The 27,937-nt window shown below is 39.2% G+C and overlaps 1 protein-coding gene across 2 annotated transcripts; it reads left to right on the forward strand.

The window, feature by feature from the left end:
- Window positions 1-299: 299 nt before the first annotated feature.
- On the forward strand, window positions 300-27,886 carry UBE2J1 (ubiquitin conjugating enzyme E2 J1). 2 transcript variants are annotated; one of them, XM_030490180.1, is made up of 8 exons: window positions 300-497; window positions 9,442-9,515; window positions 10,964-11,095; window positions 11,750-11,834; window positions 13,313-13,418; window positions 15,773-15,902; window positions 19,780-19,911; window positions 25,370-27,886. In XM_030490180.1, the coding sequence occupies exons 1-8, from the start codon at window positions 467-469 to the stop codon at window positions 25,637-25,639; spliced, it is 960 nt and encodes a 319-aa protein (XP_030346040.1). In that variant the 5' UTR covers window positions 300-466; the 3' UTR covers window positions 25,640-27,886. The 2 variants fall into 2 exon arrangements, with proteins under 2 accessions (XP_030346040.1, XP_030346041.1); XM_030490181.1 differs by lacking the exon at window positions 19,780-19,911 and having other exon boundaries at window positions 328-497; window positions 25,370-26,585.
- The last annotated feature ends 51 nt before the right edge of the window (window positions 27,887-27,937 follow it).

Genomic DNA, 27,937 nt, shown 5'->3' on the forward strand with positions numbered 1-27,937 from the left:
AACCAGGCGGCAAAGAAACCAAACGTGTAGCTACAAACAAGTATTCCTCTGGCATTGTGGCATGGAAGAGGTTGCGGCCGGAGCCGCTGTTCTGCCGTGGGGCCCGAGTGTTACCCATTGCTGCTGGAAACTGGCTGCTGCTTCCACACTACAACAGAGAAGGGCGGGCGGCTTGTGCATCTTAACCTGAGCGATACAACCACACCGGTACACGCCGGCTGCACCGTCCGCTCCAGCCCCGGCCGCGGGGCGGGACGACGAGGCCCCGGGGGCGGTGCCGGCGCGGCAGGTGCCTCCCTCCGCGGTCACGGCGGGGCCGCCGGCGCCGCTGCCACGTCAGGGGAGTTTCCCGAGGCGAGGCGGGCTGGGCCGGGCCCGGCCTTTCTCCTCCTCCTCCATCCGCTGCCCCGGCCCCCGCTGCTGGAGACGCTGCGGAAGGAGCGAGCGAGTGGCGGTGCCCGCTGCCATGGAGGCCCGGTACAACCTCAAGAGCCCGGGTAGGCGGCGCGGCAGGCCCCGGCGGGCGCTAGGGCGGCGGCGGCCGGGCGGGGGTGCGCGGCTGTGCCCTGCAGGCTGTCCAGGCCTCCGCGTTCGCGGCGGGCGGCTGTGCCCGACCCGGAGCCGCTGCTGCTCGCGGAGGGCTCGCGGGCCGGCCGTCGCCTCCCGGGGCGCGGCGGCACAGGTGCCTCGCCGGGCCGAGGCGGCGGTGCGGAGGAGGGACGGGGCCCTGGGCCGCGGCGATGGCCGTGGGAGGGGTGGCGGCGCTCAGGCGGCGGCCGGCTGGGTCGCTTCTGCTTCACAGTGCGATGGCACTGGAAACTCCCTGCGAGCTGTGATTCGGTTTAGCCTGCCCAGGCTACCTGCTGTGTGTGCGTGCGTGTGGCCAGGCTTGTCTGCTGGTTCGTGGAAGCAGAACCTTTGAACTTGTCAGGTGGCTGTACTCTGTTCCCCTGGGTATCGCCTCCTTTCCAAGTAGGTGCTTGTGAGGGGACAGAGTGCCAACGATAGCTTAGTCTGTGCTGCGTAAGTTTGTTTTACGTGTTACTGTACACACTACATTTACATGTACGTGTGTGTGTTTATGGGATTCAGTGTTAAAATTCATGCCTTATAACTCCTGGAGTTTCTGTTGAATCCCTGAAGTGAGAGAGATGCCTCAAAATGTGGCAGATGTCTTGAGAAATAGCACTGGGAGGGAAGGTTTTACTTCCTGAGAAGAGAAACTGAGGGCAGGTTGGGTCTGTCCCATACAGCTGTGTTGGAGCCATGGCCCCTCACCAGCTGTACAGGGCTTCATGTCCTGCGAGCTGCGCGCTGTCGCTGCTAAAGGTAAACCCTCTTCCATAGCTTGTAAGCACCACTTGGGTTTGCATGGCGGTCGCTGTCCTGCCCCTGCTTTTCCCCAGTCCAGTTTTGGGAAGTAGGTATTAACACGTTCATATTATTGTGTTGAATAGTGGCTTTATTCTTTAATCACGCTGTTCTATTACTAGCATGGGCGGTGGGGAGACACTGAGTGTTAAGATGACTTGCACCTTACATATGTAAATGACATGCTCATTTACAAAACATGCTTCATGGATGATGTATCTATTGCTAAATTATGTCCCTTGCCGTCACTCCCAGGTTGCATAACTGAAAGATAAGAAGGATCACAAAGCAAATGATGTACTTGTTGTAGTTTAATATATCAGAAAGGAAGCTTTTTTTGGTTTTGTTTTGTTGGGGGTTTTTGTTTGGTTTTGGGAGACATGCTGGGCATGTTGCATATGTGAATTCACAAGGCCACAGGAACATGCTCACTAGGTGTGGTTTGCCGTGTCATTGGAAATAGTGGAGGTGTGCTGTGTGACAAGTGCTCTGGGTGGAGAGGGCAAATACTTGTGGTTTAATTTAGAAATGTTCTGCCCCTCTGTTGTTACTAGTCCCCCTTGTTTTAAAGAGAACATTACCTTTACTGGAATTGGTTTTCAGCACCTCTGCTGTTCCATATCAAATTGAACCATACTTGGCAAAGATGAATGATTCATGTAGTGGGTCAATATTGCTTCCCCAAATTAAACATGCTCTATAGCATATTAATGTATTGAATTATTTCTTTCCATATGGATGCTGAAAATCTATAAATTATTTAAATCGCTTTTAAAGTCTCTATAACGTGATTTAAACCACTCATTTCAATACTCGATATGCATGAAATTTTTCATTAAAAAAAGATGGGCAGAGAGGTATTGAATAAATACCAAAAAAATTTAAAATAAATAGTTTATTCAGCAGTTGTTGTCCACTAAAATGAGTTGACTGTAATTATGTATAGCCATTGCTTTTAGTGCAGCACTTTTCTTGCTAACCACGTAGATAAGCAAATGCAATTACTTCATATTTTTGTATATGTTTTACAAATTTTTATCTTGTTATGGTTACATGTGCAGTTTAATGATGGTATCTTACACTTGCCACTCAACTGAAGGCTTAAGATGGAAATTTAGAGCATTCTGATATTAAGGTGGTTTTAATTGATGTAAATACACAGAAATACACAGAGCCAAACCCACCATGTTTCCAATTTCAAATGGTTGTGTGGTTTGTGAACTGAAGGGATTATTTTGGTAACTGAGCCCTCTAAAGGCTTTAGAACTGGTAGCTGTCCTTGTGCCTGTTCCTGTTGCTCTGACTTGAATAGAGGAAGAATCAAGCTGCTAACCTTTAGATCCTGGTCAGCTTTAGGGATTTGGAATGTGCTATCTTGAGACAGAGTGAAAAAAGTCATTGTTTTGTACCTGCGCAAGAAGCTTCTCCTGTTCAAATCTGCTTTTGGGCTTAAGCAAACTCTGCAGATGGTGACTTTTTGTCTGCTCAGTAGAAAGAGCAAATACTACTTTCAGTTTTAGTATAAGGTGTTTTAATGATTATACTAGGCTTTATCATAGAGGAAAACACATTTTAAATTGGAAAATTTTGTTAAAAGACTCATGTGCTTTTATTGATCTTCCTTTCAAGCCAAATTCTGTTGTAGAGCAATGACAGGAGCTGAAGTTCTTCTGTGATTATACATGGCTACATGGATCCCTCTTGCGTGAGTAGGCGTGCTATACCAGATTGATGAGGATCAGTTAGGCACTCTAGTGCCTTTCTCTCTCTGTGCTTTCAAACAGACCACATAAAGAGCAGTGTTCCTACACAGCTTTCTTCCGCTTTAATTGCTCCTAGTCAATATATTCATCATCTTCCTTATTCCATTTTCTCCAGCTAATGTTAGTTCAGCCAAACATATCTAAAAGATGGAAACTCTCCACAACACGAAGCAAGTTGTTCCCCTGCACGCTGTGTCTCTGTTGATGAGAAGCAGCACAGCTGGTGCCCTTGGCAAGTCTCAGTTTACTGTAGGTACACGTTGTCACCACTGCAGGTCTGGGCTTGGCGAGGGTGGTGTGCTAAGCTGCTGATGGGTTCTGTCAGTTACCCTCTGTGGGAGCAAGAAGGTACGGTGACATTCACCTTAAGCCGTCTCCTCACACCATCTATCAATGTCTTTTATTTCTTCCCCAAAAGACCATTAATTTTGGAAGGGAAGAAATTTTCAAACTCCACGCTTCAGGCTTCTTTGTATTGCTTCAATAAGGCAAAGATTTTTAAGCTGTTGCTTCATATTTTTATTTGTATTTTTGGCACTTGTAAAAGGGCAAGCTATTTTCTGTCTTAGGATTTCAAAATGGATTAGTCAATGTATATCAGCCTGCTACCATATGGCTGATAAACCTCTCCCATCAATATTAAAGCTTGGCTGACTAAAGCACAGACTTCATCCTCTTCATGCTTCAGGAACATCTCTATTTTCTGAAATTTGTAAGAGAGCTATTTGGAATAATCTCTTTACTTTTTTCCCCCAAAGCTGTGACCCTTAGCCTGCTGCAAGATCAGCCACCAAATCTTGTAGTCAATGTTTTGTAGCAATAATTTCCCTCTTTCATGTAGGACATTACCGTTACTGAAAAACTGCCAACAGCCACTTAGAGTGACTCACGTAGAGCCCGTGAACAGCAGTGCTGTTTTAGTTTGGTTTGGGCAGGGTTTTTTCTTTGTTTTCAGCTGACCTCCTCACCTAGAATTTGACTAGTGAGGGCACTGGAGGTCTGGGGAGAGCATGTGGAGGGAGGCATGGCATGCGTGTCCTGCGTTTGCTGCCCAGGGACAGTGCTTTTGGATCTTGACCCATAATGTGCTGAGATTGTGATCCTCTTGGCTGTCATCTTCAGGACATTTACTGCCTTTCCTACAAACTATACTTACTTCTTCACGCCATACAAGTAAGAAGTGTTCCTTGTCAACAAGAATGCGTCAGTTCTTTGTTGTTAAAAAATGGTTAGTAGGAAATAGCCAGTAAGTATTGTGCTGCTTAGTACTTTCCATGGGTGAAATAAAGATAGATTTTGTAAAAATAAAAAGTTGAGTGGATGTTAAAGATTGATTAAGGATAAAGACATTGTTACATCTTGGTACATTCAACAAATGCTTTACATGTGTAAGTATCATCTCCCTTTGTGTTGACTGAACAGTTGTTTTGAATTCTAACTACAGGAAGAGTACTGTACTTACTGCTGCTCTGAGGGAAGTGGGGACTAAAGGTCTGTCATTTCTGAGAGTAAGAGGAAAGAGAGAATGGACTAATTAAGAGTTGGTTGTTTACAGTTGTGAATACTTTATGTGATTACAGGAGGCTTGTGGGTCATCCAAAAGGATAACGTGAGGCTGTTAAGATGTAAAGCAGCTATTCAGGAGGTTTGTGGGTCTTGAGAAAGGCCCTTGGCCACGTCAAAAGAACTGTCAAACCAGATTTTAAAATAAAAGCAATTTTGGAACCCATGGCTGGCCCAGGCAGTTGGTATAGTTCTGCCATCATATGCTTCAGTTTTGTAAGAACAAGTGTTTTGTCTTGTTACACGAGATCAGCATAAAATGGGAACTTGACTAGTGGAAAACATCACAAAAGCAGTGAGTGATGAGGGACTTCATTGTCTCCATTTGCATTTATTTAGACAGAAAAGTGATTCCCTACTATGGAGAAACAGTGTTCCACAGATTATGTTATTTGGAATACTGAAACTATGATGGATTTTGATAGAGGTGTCTTTAAAATCATGATGCTGATCACTCGAAACCGAAGTTTTAACTCTTCTTGATTTTGCCCATTCCTCTAGTGCTGGAGGATGTAGGTTTGGTAAGGTGGTCACTAGTGGCATGGGAAGGAACAGTAGTGTTATGGGCTGCTTCCACTGCTGGCTTCCTAGTTCCAGAAGACTGAAAACTCTGGAAATCTTTGCATGGTCTGTTACAAGTATGACTGTTCCTACATACCCCGTTGCTGAGTTGTTAGAGCAAAGATTAGTATAGCCCACTGTCCCATCATAGACAGAGGCAGTAGGGAATGCTTTGTAAAAAAGCTTTAAAGAAACGGAATATGTAGTATGTTCTCCTCATCAGTGGTTTAAGGGCCTGCCTAATTGGCAGTTTCATCTGTCTTCAGAGATTTTATTTTGGATGGATGTGACTAGGACATATGGTTTGAAAGATCAGGTATCTCAGTCCTAATGAAACTTTAAATGTGGTGATGATTAAGTGACTGCAAACTGCTATGCAAAATTTTATGAAAATACAGTCATATTTTTGTGAAATGGCATACAGAAATATATACAGGAACTCAAAAATCTATTTAAAGACAGATGTGAACTCAGAAAGGTGAAGAAAGGTGGGGCAAAATGAATAAACACAAGGAATGCAGAGGTGGAGGAGAAGAGCATTGGTAATGTGGACCTCACTTGAAAGTCTGGTAACATGAGCTTATTTCTAGAATAGATACCATTTGCCACTCTATTCTGCTAAAAGATTTTAATTTATATTTCAGGGTACTTTTGGCTGAAGCCCCTACTATGACTCTTTGCTTTAAATGTTTTCCTGCATGCTTTAGTGACCACATCATTTAAAGAGTTGGTTCTTTTCTTTGACTTAAAATGTCAAAGCTCATCGGTGTTGTCTTACAAGAAATCATATGTACTTTACACATAACTGAATCCTGACTTATTTTAAATTGCATGGTCCAGTCTTTGTGTAGTTGAACTGCTGACTGACTGTGATTCCCTGTTATTTGTCCCCTTACGTGAAATTTAGGGATTTTATTTTGAATGCAAATACAGGCACTTTGGTTGAATGGGTTCCCAGGTGCTTTGGGCTGCTGCAAGAGCTGCTGCTGGTGGTGGTGGTGGTGGTTCAGCAGGTGACCTGTGCACTGTGAGCTCTGAAATCTGTTGGTGGTTACACCCACCATGCGTCACAGACTCTTGGCTCAGTGGTCGGGTATTGAGCAAAGGGGGAAATCCCAAAGCCAGCTGGATTTAAAAAAGACTTTCCCAAAGTGTCATCCATGACATGTGTCATCTAATTGAAAGGCCTTGATGCTCATCTCAAATTCATCGTGGGGTTTCAAACTTTTTATTTTTCTAATATTATTATCTAATATTTTTCCTAATTGTAGATAGTAGTGTTATTAATAGACAAACACATAATGAACTTGACTTGTATTTTACTAATAGCTTAAGTGGGCTGAGTAGTTATAAACCCCTTTATCCCAGAGAAACTTTGCAAGAGTTTCACTAACTCCTTGGAAAACCTGGATTCGATAAGTAGTTGTATCCTTACCTATGCTGTTTTGGTCAGCCATGGGGGACAAAATTACTACTTTTTCTGTATTTCTCCTTAGTAGACCTCTAAATCTTATTTAAAATGAAGGGGGAAAAAAAGGGGGGGGGGGGGGGAGAAGAAGTAGCATCCATTTAAAAAAAGAAAAAAGCACAAAGCATTTGCTGAAACAGTAAAAGTTGTCAAGTTCATTTATTCCTTTTTTTTCCAGATCAGATAAGCCAACTTGGAAAGATTAGGAGGTCTCCAGCTTTATGCCAGCTGGTTGGGGCTCCTTTGTTTAATATGTCCTTTTTCAAACAGAAGAACTGGAAATTGGTAGAATGGAATGGTTGGTGTCCATTTGAGGAAAATGCTGTCACACACAACCCATATCACTTAAATATGAATTTGTTTCACTGATGATCCTGCAGTCATCTTTGTGTGCACAAAATGCTGCCTCTTCGTGTGATGAAGTATTAGGGGCTGAGCCTTGCTGAACTGAAACCTCCTAACTTGATCTCAGTGTCACCTACCGCACCTCTACCGCTGTTATCCAAGAGAAGCAGTTGAGTTAAACAGAAATGTCAGGATAGCTTAAGGTAAACTTTAATAAGAAGTAGGATTTGACCAGGGGACAGTTTTTGACAGAAATAAATCTACAAATCATACATGCATACATTACACAAATTTTGCTCATTAATTGTGTTATGCCACCACCACCACTCAATCCTTAGGCAAGTTGGTGGCTTTAAATTTGATTCTCAGATTTTTAACATCCACATTTTGCAACAGATTTGGTGTAATATAGGAGTCAGATTGTCAGACAGAGCCTCTGGCCCATAGTACCCGCTCTTTGTTTTGCTCCCCAGAGAAGTGGAGAGCTCCCACACCTACTCCCAGGGCAGGAACTCTGTTTTACTCTTCAGAGTCAGCCCAGAAACTCAATTTCCTCAGTATCTGATTTCAGTGAACATTATGATAAATTGTTGCCGAGTGTACCTGTGAAAGCATGGTTATGTTTCCTGCTGACTGTCATGCCACATAAAAAAATACCTTGATTATTTTGTCTCTAAAACCTGGCTTTGAAAAATATAATGTCTTGATTTGAAATTTGTTTTGGCTGAATTAATGATACTTTCTGACTTTATTGACAGTTCATATTTCATCATTTTGAATGGCCCCAAACCGTTCTTATTTTTCAGAATTGCCATTGCTGAATGTTTACTCAGATGACTCAGTGTGATTTTAAGTGGGTTGAAATACCGTATTTTGCATCAAAGCTCTTTTTAATGAAGTTTAGAAAAGAATGTCATGTACTTGTTGCAGGCAGACTTTGTGAATTGTGGTGGGTTTGGGTTGGTTTTTTTTAATCTGTTGCAGTTTTCACTAGCCAAAGAAGGGGCTGTGTTCATGAATGCTGCAGCTATGCTTTAAGAAGGAACAGTTTAATGATCTCTTCACTGGATCACACATTCTCAGAATGAACTTTCATTGGTTCAGACTGTTCTTTGCATCCTGTCAGCTGACATTTTTCAGCAGTGTGGAAACAGAATCCTAGAATGGTTTGGGTTGGAAGGGACCTTAAAGCTCATCCAGTTCCAACCCCCTGCCATGGGCAGGGTCACCTTCCACTAGACCAGGTTGCTCAAAGCCCCGTCCAGCCTGGCCTTGAACACTGCCAGGGATGGGGCAGCCACAGCTTCTCTGGGCACCCTGTGCCAGCGCCTCACAAACCTCATAGTGACAAATTTCTTCCTAATGTCCAATCTAAACCTACCCTCTTTCAGTTTAAAACCGTTGCCCCTTGTCCTATCGCTACAGGCTGTAGTAAAAAGTCTCTCTTCTGTCTTAGAAGCCCCTCATAAGTATGGAAAGGCCCCAGTAAAGTCTCCCTGGAGCCTTCTATTCTCCAGGCTGAACAACCCTACCCCTCTCAGCCTTTCTTCATAGACTTGTGCTTCTTTTTCTTAAGATACCCTAGGTTGCTTAATACTGAAAACTACTTCTAAGCAAGTTATTTCTGTTACACTAAAGCTAAATTGTATATTTTGCTGTATTTCATGCTTTCAGAATGGAATGATATTTCATATTCTTTCAGCATTTTATGCTGGCTTAAGATATCTATAGTCTGGTTTCTTGATAATAAGCTAATGCTATGGAAAAATACATACAATATCACTGTCAATTAAATACAAAAATATGTTGCAAAAACATATACTTTAAACTGCTTCCATTTAAAATTCTGCTTAACAGGAGCCCGTTTGGTGGTTGTCCCCACCTGGCTGCTGTCTCTGTTACTTCTCAGTGCAAACTCTTGACTCTGTTTCTGCCTGCCAGCTGCTGGCACTCAGCACCCAGGGTACAGCCTTGGAGCTATGTGGTAAAAAGGCTGTTTCTTTTGGGACAAATCCGATGTGCACTGCCAAAGAACCCGTGCTCACTTTTATGCTGGTAGGCTGGGTACAAACCTTTCTGTGAGTGTCAGTAAATGTAAAACTACTTTAGCTCCAGTGTTCATTGTTGAGAAACTCTGTGACCATGCAACATATGTTTCATAACTTTGTGCTTGTGTAACTCACTTAAGATTTATTCAGTGTGAGTAGTTTGTATTGTGTCTTGGATTATAACTCCAGTGCAGAAGCTGGTATGTGCTGGAAAAGATTAGTTAGCTGAAATGAGCTCTTCGAGAACTGTTTATGTATTTTTGTATGCAATGCATGTAAATTTTTTTCTTTATTTTCATGTCTTAAACTTTCTCTTTTTTAGCTGTCAAACGTTTGATGAAGGAGGCTGCAGAACTGAAGGATCCTACAGATCATTATCATGCCCAGCCTTTGGAGGTTTGTTTCTCTATGTATTTGCAAGAGCTTGTAATTAGGCTAAGTTCTCTGTATGCACATGCATTTAAAATGTACATATTTAAATACTAGCAGACCTTTTAACATTGATTCAGCTGTTCTTTTCCTGTGATGGAAATTAGCAGCAAAATTCCACTTGAATGATATTGTAGTTCCAGGTTGTTGGTGAAAGTACATAATATCAGTTTTACACTGCATCTGAGTAATTTTATTGCACATTTATAGTACGTTTATTCCACCTCCTGCTTCCTGAGACTGCCACCAGACTGGTGGCTAAAAGCTTAAGCAGAAACCCCTTCTAATTTCCCTGGAATAATAAAAAAGGCAGTGTTCTGTGATATTCAGTTTGGGGGTTGACTTAACTGTTCATAGAAATGCATAGCACATATGGAATGTGTTATGCTTATGGAAAATAGGTGCTACCGAATGTACTTTATTATTGACTAGTTTTTGACTGCACCTTGTGTTTCCCCTTCCTGTGGAGAAATGTAAGGTTTAATTCATGCTATTACTTGAAACTTACATGAAGGTCTTATTTCTGGGTTAGAACAGTGACTTGCTGGGAAGAGAACAGCAGCAGATGAAAGGAAATGCTGGAAATGTTGACACCTCCCATCCCTGAAAAACTTGTAACTAGCTTGGCAGTCACAGCCCTGTGATAGCAGTGTTCAGCGTTAGTTGAGAGATCTCATTCACTGACAGCAAGCCTCATTTGCACTCCTGTCCTAACAGTAGGAGTTGTTCTGCTTGTAAATATTCAGTGTGGGCAGCATGAGATCTGATACACAAAGCAAAACTCCAGAGAAATAATGCTCAAAGAGAAGTTAGTTACATGTCCAATGGAAATACTATCAAAAATTTCAGTGTACCTGTTGTGCAGTAAGGCTGTTTCAAAATCGTTTATGGAGAAGCAGAAGAGGATGGGAATTCTCTGGGGTCCCTGTGCTGTTAGTCAAGTCCCAGTGCTGACTTGGGCATGGAAAGAGCTTTGGAGAGACTATTGTTAATGTTCTTTCTTGAATGGGTCTCCCTCAGTTCCCCAGAAATTATCATTCACTAGGGCAAAGACCTAGTTTTCCCTTAGTTGACTCTGTTTTCCATCTGTTGGGTAATAAAACTCCTGTCATAATTAACACAACTAGAATGAAGATCTTGAATAATGAATTTGGGGGTTTCAATAAAGCCATTGTGTAAGAAAATTAACAGAAACTCACAATATTTTATCCTCTTAACCAGAATCTTAGTACTGTGTTGGTTGTCTTGCTTTTCATTTGATTTTGATTTCTTAGAATTTATGCTGTGCACTGTTTCTTTAACCTGTCCTTGTTCAAGAAGATGGTGTTTAGTTGTCTACTTCTTCTTTGATATACTCTTCTTTCTTTCTTTTTTTTTTTTATTTTGTTTTCTCCCTTTGGTTGGGGGTGTTTTAGGATAATCTTTTTGAATGGCACTTTACTGTTAGAGGCCCTCCAGATTCAGATTTCGATGGAGGGTTTTACCACGGGCGAATAGTACTACCACCTGAATATCCCATGAAACCACCCAGCATTATTTTGCTGACGGTAAGCATATTTACTAGGTTTTTTTCTTTTTTACATCATCTGTTTACCTGTAGGTGTCTGAGAGGGAGATTCTTGGAATTTAAGATAGTTTTTGTAAGAAAGGTGGATTAGTGCAGTTAATGCTGCCAATTTATGACCAGAAGTCTTTCGGGGTGACTTTGGTATTCTGTAATTGCATATAGCTTTGTACCTAATAAATGTAAGTTTTCTTCAGGAGTAATGACATTGCTGATGTCATTATGTAATCTTCTGTTCTCTCTATGGGCCTGCTTGGTCTCTGTTGGAGACATTGGTCACATGTAGGAAGGCAGACCTATAGTTTGGGGCAAAGGCCCCCATTTGTGCGTGGATTCATAGAGCTGTAGCTTTTCAGGCTCCCCACATGTTTTATGTGGGTTACAGGAGCGACAGGCAAGCCACCATGTCGCACTGGGCCATGTGAGGTACCAGTTAAGGGTTTCTTCATGCACAAATAGAGGCAGATGGCAGAATTTGTTCAGAAAGCTGAATGCCAGTTTTGTGAGGTTGGCAGTAATGTAATTATCAAGTATTGTTTGCATATCGATTTGTTTAATCATGATTTTTACAACTTGTATCAAAACCCAAGAGCTAACTTCCAGCATGTTTTATTATATCCTCCTTCTTCCTTTGAAGGCCAATGGCAGGTTTGAAGTGGGGAAGAAAATTTGTTTAAGCATCTCAGGGCATCATCCTGAAACATGGCAGCCTTCATGGAGTAGTAAGTAACACTTATTTGGAAAATGTTAACCCCAACAAGCAGCTAGATCTTTAAACTGAAAAAACCTCACAAAGAATGTTTATAGTGGAAAAGGAGATGGATTTTGAGGGAGTGAAAGTGTGGGAGTGTTCAAGTCATGAAAGAGTGACACAGGAGGATTTGGGAATGATATTAAATGACAGTGGGGTGAAAGGGCTGAAAAACTGAGGGGGATGCTAAGCTCTTATTTACTTGGAGGCACAAGCATTAAGAATTCTCAGATTACTTAAAATATTCTTTGGTTTTGTTTTGTTGTGTGTTTTTGGGGTTTGTTTTTTGGTTTTTGGTTTTGTTTTATTTTTCTTATTAAGATGATTTAAATCCTAATTGCCCCCTTTTTGAATAATTACTAAAACCAGCTTGGATATTGATGAGGGGAGTGTGGTCAGCTTTTAATTCTGATGCTGTACTTCTGAGGAAAGCCTCAAGAGGAAAAACACATTGTCTGAGTTCAGAATAACTGAATGTTTCTACGTTTGACTTTTTTTTTTATGTTTCATTGTTATAGAAATGGAGAGTTGGCACAGTTCATCCAAGGCAATATTTCTGTGTTTATGTAATTTTAGTTTTGCTGAGTACAGTACATCAGTTACTTCTTTGGATATCAGTTGCACATTTAAAACATGTTGACAAGATCTTAGGAATTTTCTTTCAGACCGCTCTTCAACTTTTGTAAAGTCTCTTATGATTTTTTTAAAGAATAGAAGATACTGTCTTCTAAGTAGGGGGTGTAAACACCCTATCTCTATTTTGTGGTACTTATCTTCATGTGATACTTTTTTACTAAATCTGCTCGCAGGGTATCTTGAATTCTTAAATTTCCTGACTACATAAAACAAAATTGAAGGCCAGACATTGTCAGAGATGTTTTGGATGACAGTTCTGTTACGAGCTGTTATTAGTATTTAAGCTCCTTCCCTGGCATGATAACATAAAAGGAACACATTCTGTGGTACATTGCATAGAAGAAAACCACTGAGCTTGTGAGCACTAAATTACAGAATTCATGTCTAATAGAAGAAAATGCACCAAAAAAAACCCCAAAACCCTCTTATGAATCCTCCTGTTCTCTTTCTCCCCCCTTTCACCCCTCCCCCCCCCATTTATATTTTAATTCTGTCTTACCATTTTTTCTTCAGAACCCATTTTTAAAGTCTGGAACTCTAATCTTGATGCAATATTTTTGTGACAATTTTTCCTTTCTGTGTTGGTTGATGGAAGAATAAAGCGTTTCATATATAATGTGAAGTTTAAAAAATGAACAAAGCCTTGCTATTACCAAAAAAACCCTAGAGGTGCTTGTGTGAAATTCAGATTTCTCCCTTGGACAAAATGAAGTTTTGCAGACAGAACTGCAACTTTTCTATATTGAGTGTAGGGTGAGATGACATAACAGTTTTTTCTCCAATCTTGTGTGTATCTCTGTTTTCCCATTTTAGTAAGAACAGCTTTACTAGCCATTATTGGATTTATGCCAACCAAAGGTGAAGGAGCAATAGGATCTCTAGATTACACACCAGAAGAAAGGAGAGCTCTTGCGAAGAAGTAAGTAGTAAGTTTGTTACTGTAGGTACCTATATTTGTACTTTCTTTTAGCGTTAAGCATTGAGTAGAAAATAAGTCGCTTCAGTCTGTTCTCTTGCATTTATTCCAAATATAAAAAAAAGTTCTCTGCCTTCTGTGTGTATATATATATATTTTTTTTTTTTTTTCTGAACATTGTGCAGACTCGGAACTTATGGTCAAACAAAATACTTTGAGAGGACTGTGTTCCTTCCAGCATTGTGTGATCAAGCTAGAGGTTCATCTGAAATTCAGGCTTAGAGATGTAATTAACATTGTGATACAGTAGTAATTGCAGCATGGAGGGAAAATGAGTATGTTGAAATTAATAGTAAGTGTAAGTGGGGGAGAAAACAACCAAGACAATGATGCATCATGTCCCTTAAGGCAATAATAATACAACGGCAACAAAAAAATCTGAAGCAACCGCTTCTGAATGATTTTTAGGAAATTAACTTAAAATTAGATTTGTGACTATGATGAAATGATTAACTTAGTGCACAGGGGCTTCTGGTGTTGCCTTCCTTATCATCCTCTTAGAGAAGAAACTCATGAAGTACAGCCTGGGTAAGTGGGGACAGTAAAGTGGATTAGGAACTGGCTGAACTGCCTAGCTCAAAGGATTGTGGTAAGCAGCACAAAATCCAGCTGCAGGCCAGTCACTGCTGGTGTGCTCCAGGGGCTGATACTGGGGCCAGTGCTTTTCAGTGTCATTAATGACCTGGAGGATGGGGTAGAGTGCACCCTCAGCAAGATTGCAGATGGTACAAATCTGGGAGGAGTGGTTGATGCACCAGAAGGTTGTGCTGCCATCCAGAGGAATTTCAACGGGCTGGAGGAATCTCAACCTCAATGAAAAGAGCAAAATTCTGCCTCTGGGGAGGAATAACACCAACCGACCAGCTGGAAGGGAGCTTGGAAGGGGAGGATCTGGGGGTCCTGGTGGTTACCAAGGTGGTCATGAGGCAGAAACGTGCCCTTGCTGCAGAGAAGGCTAATCCTGGGCTGCATTAGGATGAGCATTGCCAGCAGGTAGAGGGATGTGATCTTTCCTCTGTATTCAGCACTGGTGAGACATCTTGAGTGCTGGATTCAGGCTGGGGCTGTGTCCAGGTCAGAGTACAAGAAAGATATGGATTCACTGGAGCTAATCCAATGCAGTTCCATGAAGGTGATTGAGGAGCTGGAACATCTTTCATATAAGGAGAGGCTAGGAGGGCTGGGAGTGTTCAGCCTGGAAAAGAGAAGGCTCAGGGGATCTCATCCATCTGTACAAATATCTGAAAGGAACATGTAGAGAAGGCAGAGCCAGGCTCTTCTGAGTGGCATCCAGTGACAGGACAAGAGGCAGTGGTCACAAACAAACCACAAAATTCGATCAGTGCAAGAAAACACATTTTTTTACTGTGGAGATGGTCAAAGCGCAGGTTGCCCAGAGAGGTGGTGGAGTATCTATCTTTGGAGGTGTTAAAAATACAACTGTAAACAGACCTGAGCAATGTGTTTTGCTTGTCCCCACTTTGAGCAAGGAGGCTGGACTAAATAATCTCCAGAGGTCACTCCTCACCTCATCTATTCTGTGATTATCCTTAAATTAAATCTTAGACCTGTGGGGTATTTGGTCTTTCTCCTTTTCCCACCTGAGGAGGAGAAGGTATTTGAAAGACCATATCCTGATCTTGTAAGCGTAGTTAGTGTATTCCAAATTGTAACCAGTACCTTATTTTGCAGGCACATGTGAGCTTATTCTGCCTGTACTCAGGGCCAATCAGAAGCTGCAGCTTCCCTGTTAGCATGGCACTGAGTCAAAGCTAATAAACCCTGCTGAGAGGTAGAGTTTGGTGGGTTGGTTTTGATACTGTTCTATCAAGGCTGTGTGGTTTCTTATTGGCTTGGAGAGCTGCCTGTAGTGTGCCCTATAGACAAATTACGTGTGCAAGAAAGGACAGGTAATGCTCTTGCAGAAGCTGAAATTCCTGGATTTGAAGAGCAAGCTCCTGGGTCAAATTTAATATTTGTGATAATAGTTAGATCTTGATAATTAACAGTTTTAATTTGCTGCAGATACAAAGTTTTAAAATGGTAACAAATTATTAATAAATATAGATAATGACAATGTGTAAGTAAATTGCAAATATTTTTCTAAATGACATGAGAGGATATGTATAGATACAGTTCTCAATGTATTTTTCCATGATGATTTGGGATGGGGGGAAGTGCTTTTAAGCAACTACTCTTGACACCGCTTGTGGGTTGTTTTGCAAATAGTTTGTTCAGACAAGCACACAAGAACATAATGAGAACACTCTATTCTGAGCTGTGTCATTTGTGGCCAGGTCACAAGACTTCTGTTGTGAAATGTGTGGCACATCTATGAAGACAGCCCTCTTACCACTAACATCCGGAAGAGTGTCAAGCCAGGCGGACAAGGAGGCTAAAGAACTTGCCAGACAAATTAGCTTCAAGGTGAAGTCACTGTTTTAAACTTTAATCTTTGTTGTGTAGAATTAAAAAAAAAAAAATAAAAAAATACATAATTGAGGAAAAGCCTTGTAACTTGCAGAAACGTTCATCATTTCATAAAGCTTCATCAGTTACTCTGCAGAAATCTGGGTTTTTTTAGAACAGTCTGAAAGAGAAAAATACAAGTGGATCTTTTGCAATGTACCAGTTAATAAATTGTGCATCTCAAGCACTAATTGGTTAGTTTTAATTTCAGTGGCAAGAACTGCCTAACTATGTCACTTTTACTTCCTTGTTTTCAGTCACTAATAACTTGATTATATTCTCCAGAACTAGTGTTATCATAAAAGTATTAGGAAACTTTGGGCAAAGCTAACCTAATTTTTTTTTCCTTTGTGATCTTTTTTTTTTTTTTTTTTTTTTTCCCTTTTGGCTTATGGAAGGAATAAAACATATTCCTACTGAAAAATGATTGCAAATTCTTTTGAACTACTCTGCAGCTGAAGATACTGAAAGTTGAACTCTGGTATGGAAGTTGCTGTTACCCAAAAATGTGTTCTATAGCTTGTGTTTCACTGAAAGTAAGGTTTGTTCAGTCATATACGTGCCTTAGAAAATTGCATGTCTTGCATGCACAGGGTTGTTTTTCACTGGGTTTTCCACTAAACTCTTAAATCAGCCACTAAGGAAGACTGCTGTGCATGAGGGCAGGGAACTGCAGTGAAATATATTATCACAATGTGGCACTGGTGCAGGATAGATACTGACTAAGGTCAGGGGTGCTAATACATCACCAATGCTCTCCTAACAATGTCCTAAAGAGTACTTTTATTTTTCCTGTGTGCCGTGAGAGTAAAGATTGCCTCCTACTGAGCATTACTGCCAGTTTTGCAGGATCCACATATTTCTGTGCAATCTCACATCTAGACACATTGACATGGTTGGGTCTGTATATAATAATGCTTATGGTAAAAACATCTCAAAAGTATTCTCAAAGATGAGGAAACAGAGTTTTAAAGTTGAGATACTTGGAAAAGCAGTGGACTGCCTGCTCCTGGCTTTTTTCACAATATATAAGGGTTAAAAGCTGTATTTGTACTTAAGAACTGTTAATCTTCATCACAGAAATTCTAGAAATATTAGAGTATATACTTCTCTCTCTCTCTCTCTGGTTTGGTTTTTTTTTTTGTTTTTTTGGTTTTGGTTTTGTTTTGTTTTGGTTTTTTTTTTTTTTTGGAAGAATTCTTACATTTCATACCCTTTTCAGTTTTAAAATGAAAGACTTAGAGACATCAATCTCTAAAGAATATTGGTGTATTCCATGTATCCACATATTTAATTCCACATCCCAATTACAAGCACTAAGCAAAGGAAAAATGAACAAAAACCGTAGGTTTCTACAGCCTTTTACAGTCCATTGTGGGGTTTTTACAAGGTGAATCAGTTCTGTCCTCTGGTTGCACCTTCTGTCTCTTTCTCAAATTAATTTTTAGGGATTGGGTTCTTTTAAGCTTCCTGCTTCTCTGCTTTGCTTGACTTTATTATTGTTTGTTTGTTTGATGTTAGGCTGAGGCATTCATTTGATGTGTTTATAGTAAACTGGTATGAATTACTAGCCGGGAGTACAAAAGGTTTGAATCATTTGGATATATTCCATGTCAATTTATGGGGTAAATTCTAACATCAGATAGCTGGTTGAGTGTATAATTTGAGAGCACCTCTCTACTAGCAAACATACTAGCAATCACTGCTAGTGAAGAAGAGATTTCCTAACTTTTTCTAGATGATCCTGGGATTGTGAGAAATCATTTCACGTTTAAGCAAAATAGTAACTTTTAAAAAAACCCCATGTGTATTGTTGAGGAAGGAATATGAAATTCAGCAGAAAAAATAACAAACCACATTTCCTCATTATAGTTTTCCTGCTTCTGTGAGCCTTCACCTTTGTTCCTGACTGTGTTAATAGAAAATTACTTTTTTCAAATCAGCTTTACATTGACTTGCAAATTGTTTTCTGCACTTTGGGTGCTCCACTCCACTTAAAAGCAAAAAAGGGAAGGTAGATGGCTAATAGCATATGCATTACTGTAAAACAACATCGTTTACCTACATGTTGCCATCACAAGGCACATTTTGCCATGAAACTAATTCTCCACTTACCCTCATTATTACATTTAAATATATTGATTTTTATTTTTTTTTTCCCCCTTGATGACTGTGTTGTCTCCAAGTTTTCTGGAAGCACAGGTAAAGGCTGAAGAAAATAGACTGGGTGACAGAAAAGGATATCTGAGTTTTGGGAACTTTCAAGTGCTCTATTTTCTTGAATTTTAGTCTGAATTCAGTCTGGCGCACTAGACTTAGTACTTTCATAAGCGAAAATAAATCAAATGAATGTAGTGTATGTGCTTTATAGAGATTGAACTCTTGGAAAAAGCAGAAGTATGAAAAGCAGTGGTCACAGGTTCCAGGGAGGGAACGTACAACAGGATATGAGAAAGGAAGATTCACCCTGCAGCTTGTCAGATGCTGGATCTATTCAGAAAAGCTGTGGAATCTCCAGCTTTGGAGATGGCTGAACATGACTCTGTTTTGATGAGGGAGTTGGACCAGGTGACATCTAGAGATCCATTCCAGCTTCAGTTATTCATAATCCTGTGTCACTTCATTGCTGGTCCATATTTGAATCATAACTTGTCTTATCCCATGTTAGAGTTAGAATAGTCAAGTGCAAAAGTAAAGCAGTGTTGTCAGATTGTGTTTTTAAAACTTAATCTTCAGGTTGTTTCAGTGACATATTTTTTGGCTTCTCGATATAAATTCCCAGTTTCTTGATGTGTATTAATTTCACACAAAATAGAATCATGAAAGAATATTATTATATTGTGATCTTATCAGCTTGTTATCACCATAACTGTTTGCTTCCTAATATACTGTTTGTATTTCTTACTACTACTACCACTACTTATATCTGCATTTGAAGACAGGTGTTAGATTTGAAATTGCCATCTTTATAACAAATTGAGATCAGATACATGACTTGGAAGGTGACATATCAGACATTTGCTGATAAAAATTAATCTGGTCATGGTTTTTTCAATGTATAAATATAAAAGTGTTTCAGTTGAGGACTATGATGCCATGTTCTTTTCTATTCCCAAGGGGTTATTGCAGGCATATATATTGTTTTAACAAGAGGTTTCTTCATGATCCTCTACACTTCACTGCTGATCTCTTGTCTCAAATTTCCAAAAGCATGAAACGTAAATTCTGGGAATTGATGTTTATTAGACATTTTATAAATGTGCACAAAAGCAGTATTACAGGACTTGGGTGGTTTTGGTTTTTTGTTTCTTTTGCCTGACACAGTGTAGTGCCCTGTATGTATGCCCGCTCTGGCTGTCAGGCAACTGTAGCACTGGAACCAGTATAGCCGCATTAAGTTGTCACTTACCAGAGAGTAGTTAGCCCTGCTGAGAAACAGGCTATATTAGTTCACTTGTAACAGTAGTAGTCAGCATTCATTTAGGGGCATGAGAAACAGAAGGTTTAAAAAATGGTGTTACTTCTGGCATAACGTTGTCCTGGATCTTCTAAAGAATTTTCTCTTTTACTCTATACATCTGTGCGCTTCTTGAATGTTATACCTGTTACATGAAGACAAAATTGTTACTGAAACTTATGCATCTATAGTCTTATTTCTAAAGAGAATTTCTAAAGCCTGTTGGTGTGTAATTGAAATGCAGTTGGCGTACTTGATTATTGCATTTCAGTAAGTCTCATATTCTCTGTATGTTAAAATACACATTCCAAAATAAGCCAAACCTTTTTGGAGCAATTTTGATCTTGTCTCTGAAGCCTACATGTGTACTCCTTGTAGGCAGAAGTCAATTCATCCAGGAAGTCTGATGCTGGACCCTCAAACACATCAGGATTGAACCACTCTGCCGCTTCACATGAGCCCCAGCAGGGTGGTGCAGCTAGAGCATTACAGGATCCAACAAGTACAACGGTACGGTCCGTCTTTGAGCTTTATCACTGCAAGTTCTGGCGTAGTCTGAACATGCAGTTGGTACTATTAAGCTGATTGGAGGCTTCATCAAGAATATGTAGTTTGTACTTCTTTCTTTTAGAATTTCTGCATACTTTTATATGTGTAAACTTTTAGCAAATAGTATGCTGAATCACTTTTAGAAATAGTGATCTCTTTGCTTCCTTCTCTTAAAACAATAAATAATGCTCTTTTAGCAATTCTTGTTCCCAGTAGTTCCTTTAATATATGGGTTAACAGTTCATTAAAATATTATGGTGTCTGAAGCACTATAATTTGCCATCTGCATAATACAAGATTTTGGACTAGAATTGTTAGCCAGAGGCAAAAAATGTTTCAGTGATAATTTGTAGCATTTAAATATTAATTAATAATATCTTCCTGTTTTTTATAACCTCTTAAGTGAATCAAAAATATTCTTACCATTTGAAGTATGACACTTATGATTTAATATTGGTAGGTGTAGGGCTTACATAAGGTTTCGGGAGTGACCAAAGCCTGGTAGTGGGCCAAGGCAGCTGCCGTTATGACTGTGGCAAATGCAATCTAAATTCACTGCTAAATTGCAGGCAAATCCCAGCTAAGCTGTCTTTTTTAGAGAGGATGGGGCTGCAGATCGGTTAAAAACCAAACCACGTCAAATAACGTCAGACCATCTGTTGCATGTTTGCAACATATTTTCTAGCTATGTAGAAATATAAACATGCTAATAGCGTACTTTTTTCCTACAATAAGGATTTTTCCAGATTGTTCAAGATTTAATAAACCATTTTATTTTATTCTTCTTATTACAAATCCTGGCTAATATAGTAGAACTAACCAAAATACCAAGGCATTGCTGGCATCTGCTTGAGGAAAGAGACTGATTTTTATTTATTTTTTTTTAATACAATTTCTAAGAAATGTCTTTTAATCAATTATGCAGATTTAATAATTAAAGATTAATTTTCAGCAGAACAGTCCCAAGTGAAATGAGACATTTAAACATGTAAATTTGTGTAAAGATATGGGATAAACTGCAAGTGATGAAAAGTAGATTCATGTTTTAAGGGGGCAGATTGTTACACTCATGACTGTTAATTTGAGTTTGAAGCAATACCTGTGTTTCTAAGCTGCCACATTTTGAGTGTTAGGTATTTTCTGGAGCCATTGGGGAGTGAAAACTTAAAGCCACACAGTGGAATAAAGAATTGTGTAACAGGAAAGACTACTTCAAAGAATTTGAGCGATCTATTTTTGTGTTCTTATTCATGTGAAAGTAAATAGAACTCTTCTCAAAGTAGGGGGCCAGAGGCATGAAAGAGTATGTATGCAAACCTCAGATCCTTTCTACTCAGCTTGGCTTCTTGCATGTGTAAAATCAGTTTGTTGGGTTAGTTCTTGTGTAAAGACTTAATTCTACCTTACTAACTTTCAAGTGTTGGATGCAGGCAACATCAAAACTGTTTTTTCCATTTCTTGGATAAAGTGTTTACCACTTACTCTACAAATGTGTGTTTTAATTAAAAGCTACTGTAGAAAATTTGCTCTTGTGAACTTGAAATTTATTCCCTTTGAGAACAAAAAGGGCAGAAGTAGACCCAGTGTTGAATCCTACCACCCTGTCACAACCTACATTTAGTGTATTGGTGTGGAATGATGTCCCACCTTGGTGGTTATAGTTGATGAATAAAGCTGATAATTGATAAGAATTATAAAGTTATGAGCTAAAAACTGTGGTTAGACTTTTTTTTCTGATAACCTGGGAATACATTAAACCTCAAAACACTTGTTTAGCAGTGTATACTGCACTAATGTATTGGCTGGCTGAAATGTGATAATGAGGAGCAATGAAATAAACAATGTAACTGAAGTCAACTAATCTTGAACTGATGAGGGACATTTCTGTAAGAAAATGAGGCTATGTTCTGATACATGAGATTTATAGAAGCCTTTATTTTTGATCATATGTTCTGAATGAAATATTGTGAAAAAGTATTTCCTTTTATCACTATTAAGCTGTGTTTTAAGTTTCCTAATACTACAGCAACAATTTTAAATGTCTTGGCACTCAGGAGTACGTAGCCCAACTTTGATTCATTTGATTCATTAATTCAAGATATTTTTCTTGTTAGCTGTTAAGCCATGCTGTGTCAAACTTCAGCTGTTCTTCAGTTGGAAGTTACATGGACAAACAAGTATTTCATTGGTCCTTCTGTCTTATTTCTGTGTCTCTCTGAGATCGTGAGTATAACTGAAAGAGGCTTCAGTAACCCAGAGGGTTTATATGGTTCTGAGTTCCTAGAGCTTCTGTATTTTTAAAACATCCATTCTAAGATGATTATTTAGTACTTCCAGCATTCTAATCAAAATTTTTAAAATAACGGCCTGCAGACATCAGTGATGCAGTGAATGCTACCGTTCTTCAGTAGGCTGAACATTGAGTAAATTTCCTTACTTGTGTTTTGTTATACAATAGAACTTTTTGTTAAATCTAATATATGTTCATTTTATTGAGCTAGCCTTATTCATCAAACTTGGATGTCCCTGAAGCAAAGGTTTCTACCAGTCCTAGCAGTTTCAGAAGCTGCAGAAATACTGTGGCACATTAAGTGCATATTCAGTGACTGTAAAGATCAGATGCTAAAGGTGGCTACAATGTAGCTCTGACTGAATTATTATTATTTTTAGTCTATTAAGCCCTCATCACCAACATTTTCAGTATAGTGTGGCAGAAAATGACTTAAAATTGGATGGAAGTTGTCGTGAGGTTTTGTGTTAGTCTAAAAATCTCAAATCTCAAAATTTTTGCTTAAGGAGAATTTAAAAACTTGGCCTGAGTGAAGACAAGAAGATTGTGATTTTATTTAATTCTTTTAACATATAATACAGTTCATCTGTCAATTTTGGGGATTCTTTACATTTTGGGATTCTTAACAATTATGTCTTCAAACAAAAAAAATCTTAATCTAAATGTATCTATTATGGGGATGAGGCCAGACTCTTGTGGCAGGTGGCAGGTGTTAGGACAAGAGGCAGTGGGCGTAAACTAAAACACAGAAAGTTGCACCTGAACATGAGGAAGAATTTCTTTACTATGAGGGTGACAGATACTGAAGTAGGTTGCCCAAAGAGGTTGTGAAGTCTCCTTTCCTGGAGATATTCAAGAGCCATCTGGACATGAGTAATGTGCTGTAGGTGACCTTGCTTGAGCAGGGAGGTTGGACTAGATGATCTCCTGTGATCCCTTCCAGCCTCAACCATTCTGTGATTCTTATGATTTAAGATACAGTAGCATCTTGTCACAAATTTATATCAGGCAGTGATCACTCCTTCTTTATCTAACTTGCTTCTGCATGTCTGCTAATACTTTGTCATTGGTTATGTTGGGAATGCCAAGGCAGTGGGTTAGCTCAGCTTTGCGTGAAGCAGTCAGTCTTCTGCAGTCCTGATGTGTATATGTAATTGCCTCCAAAAAAGAATTTCAAGCCTTGCAATTGTCAGTGAGGTTTCTCTTGAATCACAATTTCATTCATGTCAGTGTATGGCACCATGTGTCATTCAGAACAGGGTCTTTCTGGTTTATTTTTAAATTTAAAATTTTGGGAAGAAACCCAGGTGTGTGACAGCCAGTGCTAATTTCGTTAGTAAGTGTGAAGGATCAGGGATATTTCTAGACTCCTTTTTTATTCCTTTTTCTAAAGCTGCTTTAAGAATAACGACATTTTGCCTGCTGAATTTTGCAGGTTTTGCTTCCTGAATGAACTTCTCTCCCTCTCCCCTTCTGAAAGATGGGAGCGTAGATGAATCTAGGAACTTCATTCGTCAAAGGCTCAGTTTCCCTAAGTCTTTATTTTCCTTGGCATGAGGAGCTTCCAAGTGGGCTCAGTATGAAGCAGGATGACTTTCTCCTGCAGTGTAGTGGAAATCACGGCAAGCTGCTCATGGTGTTGTTCTTGGCTGTCTCTGCTGATAAAATAACATTTTTCTTTGAAGCTACACAAGCTGCTTGCTTGCTTAGGCAAGAAACCTGTGTAAACAGGCAAGTTGTCAAATGCAGCAAGTAATTACATCAGTGCTTCTACGCTGATGATAAACAGTGGGTAATAGTAATGATGAGGAGGTAGGAAAAGAAGGTCTCTTCCCTGGGCTAGTTAAATACTAACTAGGTGAAAATTTGGATTTCTTCTCTTGCACGCAGAATATGTGGCCGAAGAGTCACAATAGGACCATGTGCCACTTACTCACTTGTGGATCAACAGGTCTGGTACGCAGTTGAGGACATTCCCTATCTGGCCATGTGGAAAGGATATCTTTTGTGGATATAGTAGCTGGCCAAAAGAGAACTTAGGGTTGTGGATATCGTATCTGTTAAAAGGCTTTTGCTTGGAAGTAAATACGAAATGTCCAGAATTCTAGTTTTACCTGCTGTAATGATAATCTTTCAAAAGAAGGGAGGGGGGAGAAAGCTAACTGGAAAATAGTTGCAGGGAATACCTGAAAACTATTCTGAGAAGTCAAAGGATGACTTCAAATTAACAACTTTTTGTCAGACTTACTATTTTCTAAACACTTTAAAACTGAACCTTGGCAAAATGTTTTATTTCCAACAACTGTGCTACGTCACTGTTTTTAATATTAAAATGTCAGGAGTATGAGCCTTTTAGTATTGCAAGGAGGATTAGGACGGTGGAATGTTGGAACCCATAGTTTCAACCTTGCAAACTGGAAAATTATTTGCTTTAAATAATACTCTCCCTGAGCTGAACATCAGTTGCCAATGTCTATTTTGTTCACTACATATAATGGCAGACCAGTGTTTGACCAGTAGAGGGCAATAGGTATGTGCATGAACAAGTACAGTACTCAAAAATTCCTGCTGGATCGTGTAGGTCCTACGTACAAAAATATGTAGGATTTTTGTTTTGTTTTTCCAACGTTGATGGTGGTGATGACAACAGAGTTTTGGACCCAGCTGTCCACAGTAAGCAGTGCAGCAGTGTTTAATTACAGTTCTCTGGACTTCTCTCAAGTTGTTTCCCTTTCAGTGTAGGTGACAATACAAATCCTCAGAGGCTGAACTATCTGAAGGATTATTAAAGATTTCTTGAACTGCAGAGAGTTAAGCAAATTGTAGACAAAGATACTTGAAATCTCTTGATTTGGAAACAATCTAGAATTCAAGTACTGTTTGACAGACTTTCTTCCTTTAAAAGAAGAAAGTCCTTAAAACTGCTAATTTGCAGCTTGAAATAGACTTCTCAAGACAGTGTTTGGACAAAATGATGTCTATAACAATCTTGTAATTACTAGCGACATGTATTATCAGGCTTTCAAGTATTAACAATTATCTGAAGAGTATGTTTTAGTCCTAATGATTTTGTGCCTTGCCGATCTTATGCAGTGTCTTGCCTCACAACTCTCCATGTTTCCTTTTTAGCCTGAAACCCAGAACAGCAGTGCAGCAGCCAGTCAAGAGCATACTCCTTCTGTGTCCCCTAACACATCTATGAGTCCTCGGCAGCGCCGTGCCCAGCAGCAGAGTCAGAGACGGCCTCCATCTTCAACTGACTTTAATCGGGTACAGCAACCAAGAGTCAACATGAACCACACTGGATCAACTGTTCTGATTGTCCTTCTGACTTTTGCATTGGCAGCTCTTATATTTCGTAGAATATGTTTGGCTAACGAGTATATATTTGACTTATAAGGTGGTTTGTTGTAACAGCAGTGACTTGAATGCTTCATTGAACATTCTGTATTGGGTATTTGGTATGACATGAGAACTGTTTACAAAGATTACTTTTTGTATTTGCGCTTAAATCGTTATGAATGTTAATGTACCTACAGATACATTACGTGTAAGAAAAGCAAAGTTGGACATTTAACTACAACAAGTATTAATTGAGTGCCCACTAGATACTTGGAGAAACAGGGCAGTGGAATGGTATCATTAAGGCATGTGGGAGGGGAGTCAATTTGAGTAATTTATCAACTAGAAAAAGACAACTTAAAAGAAGTGGTTGATTCACTTTTTTTTTATGGAACATAAATGCAATTAATCATGTTGTCTAAGGTGTAAGATTGGACAGCGGAGAAGGAATTACGAAATGAAACACTATTGTGTGTTTGTGTCCAGTGAACTCTTCATTTAGATGGGAGACAGTTTTGTAACCACTTTTATTTACCATGACACATTTCTAGAGGGGGAACACATGCAAATTGGTTGTGATGCTGTTTTGTGTGTGCGAAAGGGGGAAAGGATTGTAGGGGGAGTAAGAAGAGGCCAGAAAGCTACTTGTATTATTTTGATTTTTATTTTTTGGAAGAAAGATTGGATAATCTTCTGCAAGATTTGAATGTCCTCTTCTAATATTCTCAAATGTATATCTTGTTTTCTTAAATTTGAAGATTATATAAAACATGTCTATTCTTGCAATAGTTATAAATATGTAATATAATTATTTACCCAGAGTTATTGTCTTTTAATTATACCAGAAATATACATAAAGTGTTGAACTGAATGTTTCATATGTGGTTTTATTTACTAAAGAATACTTGAACATTATTATACTTAAACTCATATATATGAACATGCTTAAAAGAAATATTTATTAAAACCCTGGTAGTAATAAACAGTTTCAAGCCACTCTTCAGATATGTTTCAAGTAGCACATAGCCTATTTTGTGTGTGTTTTGTTTTTTCCCCGAATGTTTTGTTTTTTGTGGTTTGTGTTTTTATTTTTTTAATCTAAAATGAATATTGGACCCAAAGGCTTTCTTATTATTAGATTATGAAAAAAAGAACTGGCAATATTCATGAATGCTGTGAAAGCACATATACAAGCAATAGACCTACAATTGTTTGGGTTTTGAGAGCTTTTGGCAGTGAAGCAGAAGAAAGCAATCAGTGGGATAATTTTCCTCTTGTATTATAGTTCAGATTTAAATGTATTCTAGCATGTGTATTTCAAAGACAGTGAAATTTAGCTAACTTCCATTTCATTGCTGTGAAACATGACAACACTGATTTAAGTGAGATTCTTATCCTGTTTCTTAGCAGAAACTATTTTGTTAAATATAGAGCGTACTGGTGTTTTGAAACATTAAAGTAGCTATAACAACTTCTAAAATCAGGAAAGCCCACTGTGTGTCTAAGAGTGGTGTGGAAATGAGGAAAAGAAAAAAGAAAATCCAAACAATACCCAGGTTCTTTCTTTAGCACTTCTTGTGCGTCGTTTATAATCTTGTTTGCAGGTACAATGGAACAAAAATCAAAAAGAGTTTTCTTAAGAAAGAAGGTCAGACAAAAGTATGTAGTTTGTTCAACCAGTTCAGCGGTTACTTGCACATTGTGCTGCAGAACAATTTGATGTCAATATATTGATATATTTTATATTGATGTTTTTATCTAATTTGTATATTCATCTCATTAAAAATTAAAACCCAAAAACCAACACACCAAGCCCCCCAAAATGCCTCTTCAGAGCCTGTAGCCTCTAAAATGCAAGTACCGTGTTTCCTAATTGGTACGTTGCTTGAATACCCGTTCTATTCAAGTATTGCAAACCTGGGCTCACAGAAGACAGCTCTGGAAGAGATCTGATGCAAGAGACAGTTGTGCTGGCTTTTGACTTGCTCCTCTGGAAGCTTTGTTCTGATTGTGCTTTTATTTTCCTAGAGCCCCGCTGCCGGGCCGTGCGAACTTTTGCTCTTGTACCTCTTCCACACACTGGCTATTAGTAAAGCCACAAAACCCACAGGCAGTCTGCATTACCCTTTGAAGCGGCTATGAGGAAAACATGTTACATAGTTTTTGAAAACAACCTTCTCTTTGTGATTAAAGAAACTGCTTTGTAACTTCATTTTTTGTTTCCATCTTCTCTAATAAAAGTCAAAATGCCTGATTGTGCAAATACCTATTTGAAAAAATAAACATTAATGGTGACTTAATTTTTTGTAGAGAGTCGATTGCATGTATAGATACTTCGGGGGTTATGTGTTTTTA

The sequence above is a fragment of the Strigops habroptila genome, chromosome 6 (assembly GCF_004027225.2).
Source record: "Strigops habroptila isolate Jane chromosome 6, bStrHab1.2.pri, whole genome shotgun sequence".
Classification (NCBI taxonomy): Eukaryota; Metazoa; Chordata; class Aves; order Psittaciformes; family Psittacidae; genus Strigops; species Strigops habroptila.

Bases quoted from the DNA above. Each gene is read 5' to 3' on its own strand.
- UBE2J1 (XM_030490180.1), top strand. From the start codon at position 467: ATGGAGGCCCGGTACAACCTCAAGAGCCCGG. The intron at 498-9,441 runs GTAGGCGGCGCG...TCTCTTTTTTAG, and splicing joins GTACAACCTCAAGAGCCCGG to CTGTCAAACGTTTGATGAAG. The intron at 19,912-25,369 runs GTACGGTCCGTC...TTTCCTTTTTAG, and splicing joins AGGATCCAACAAGTACAACG to CCTGAAACCCAGAACAGCAG.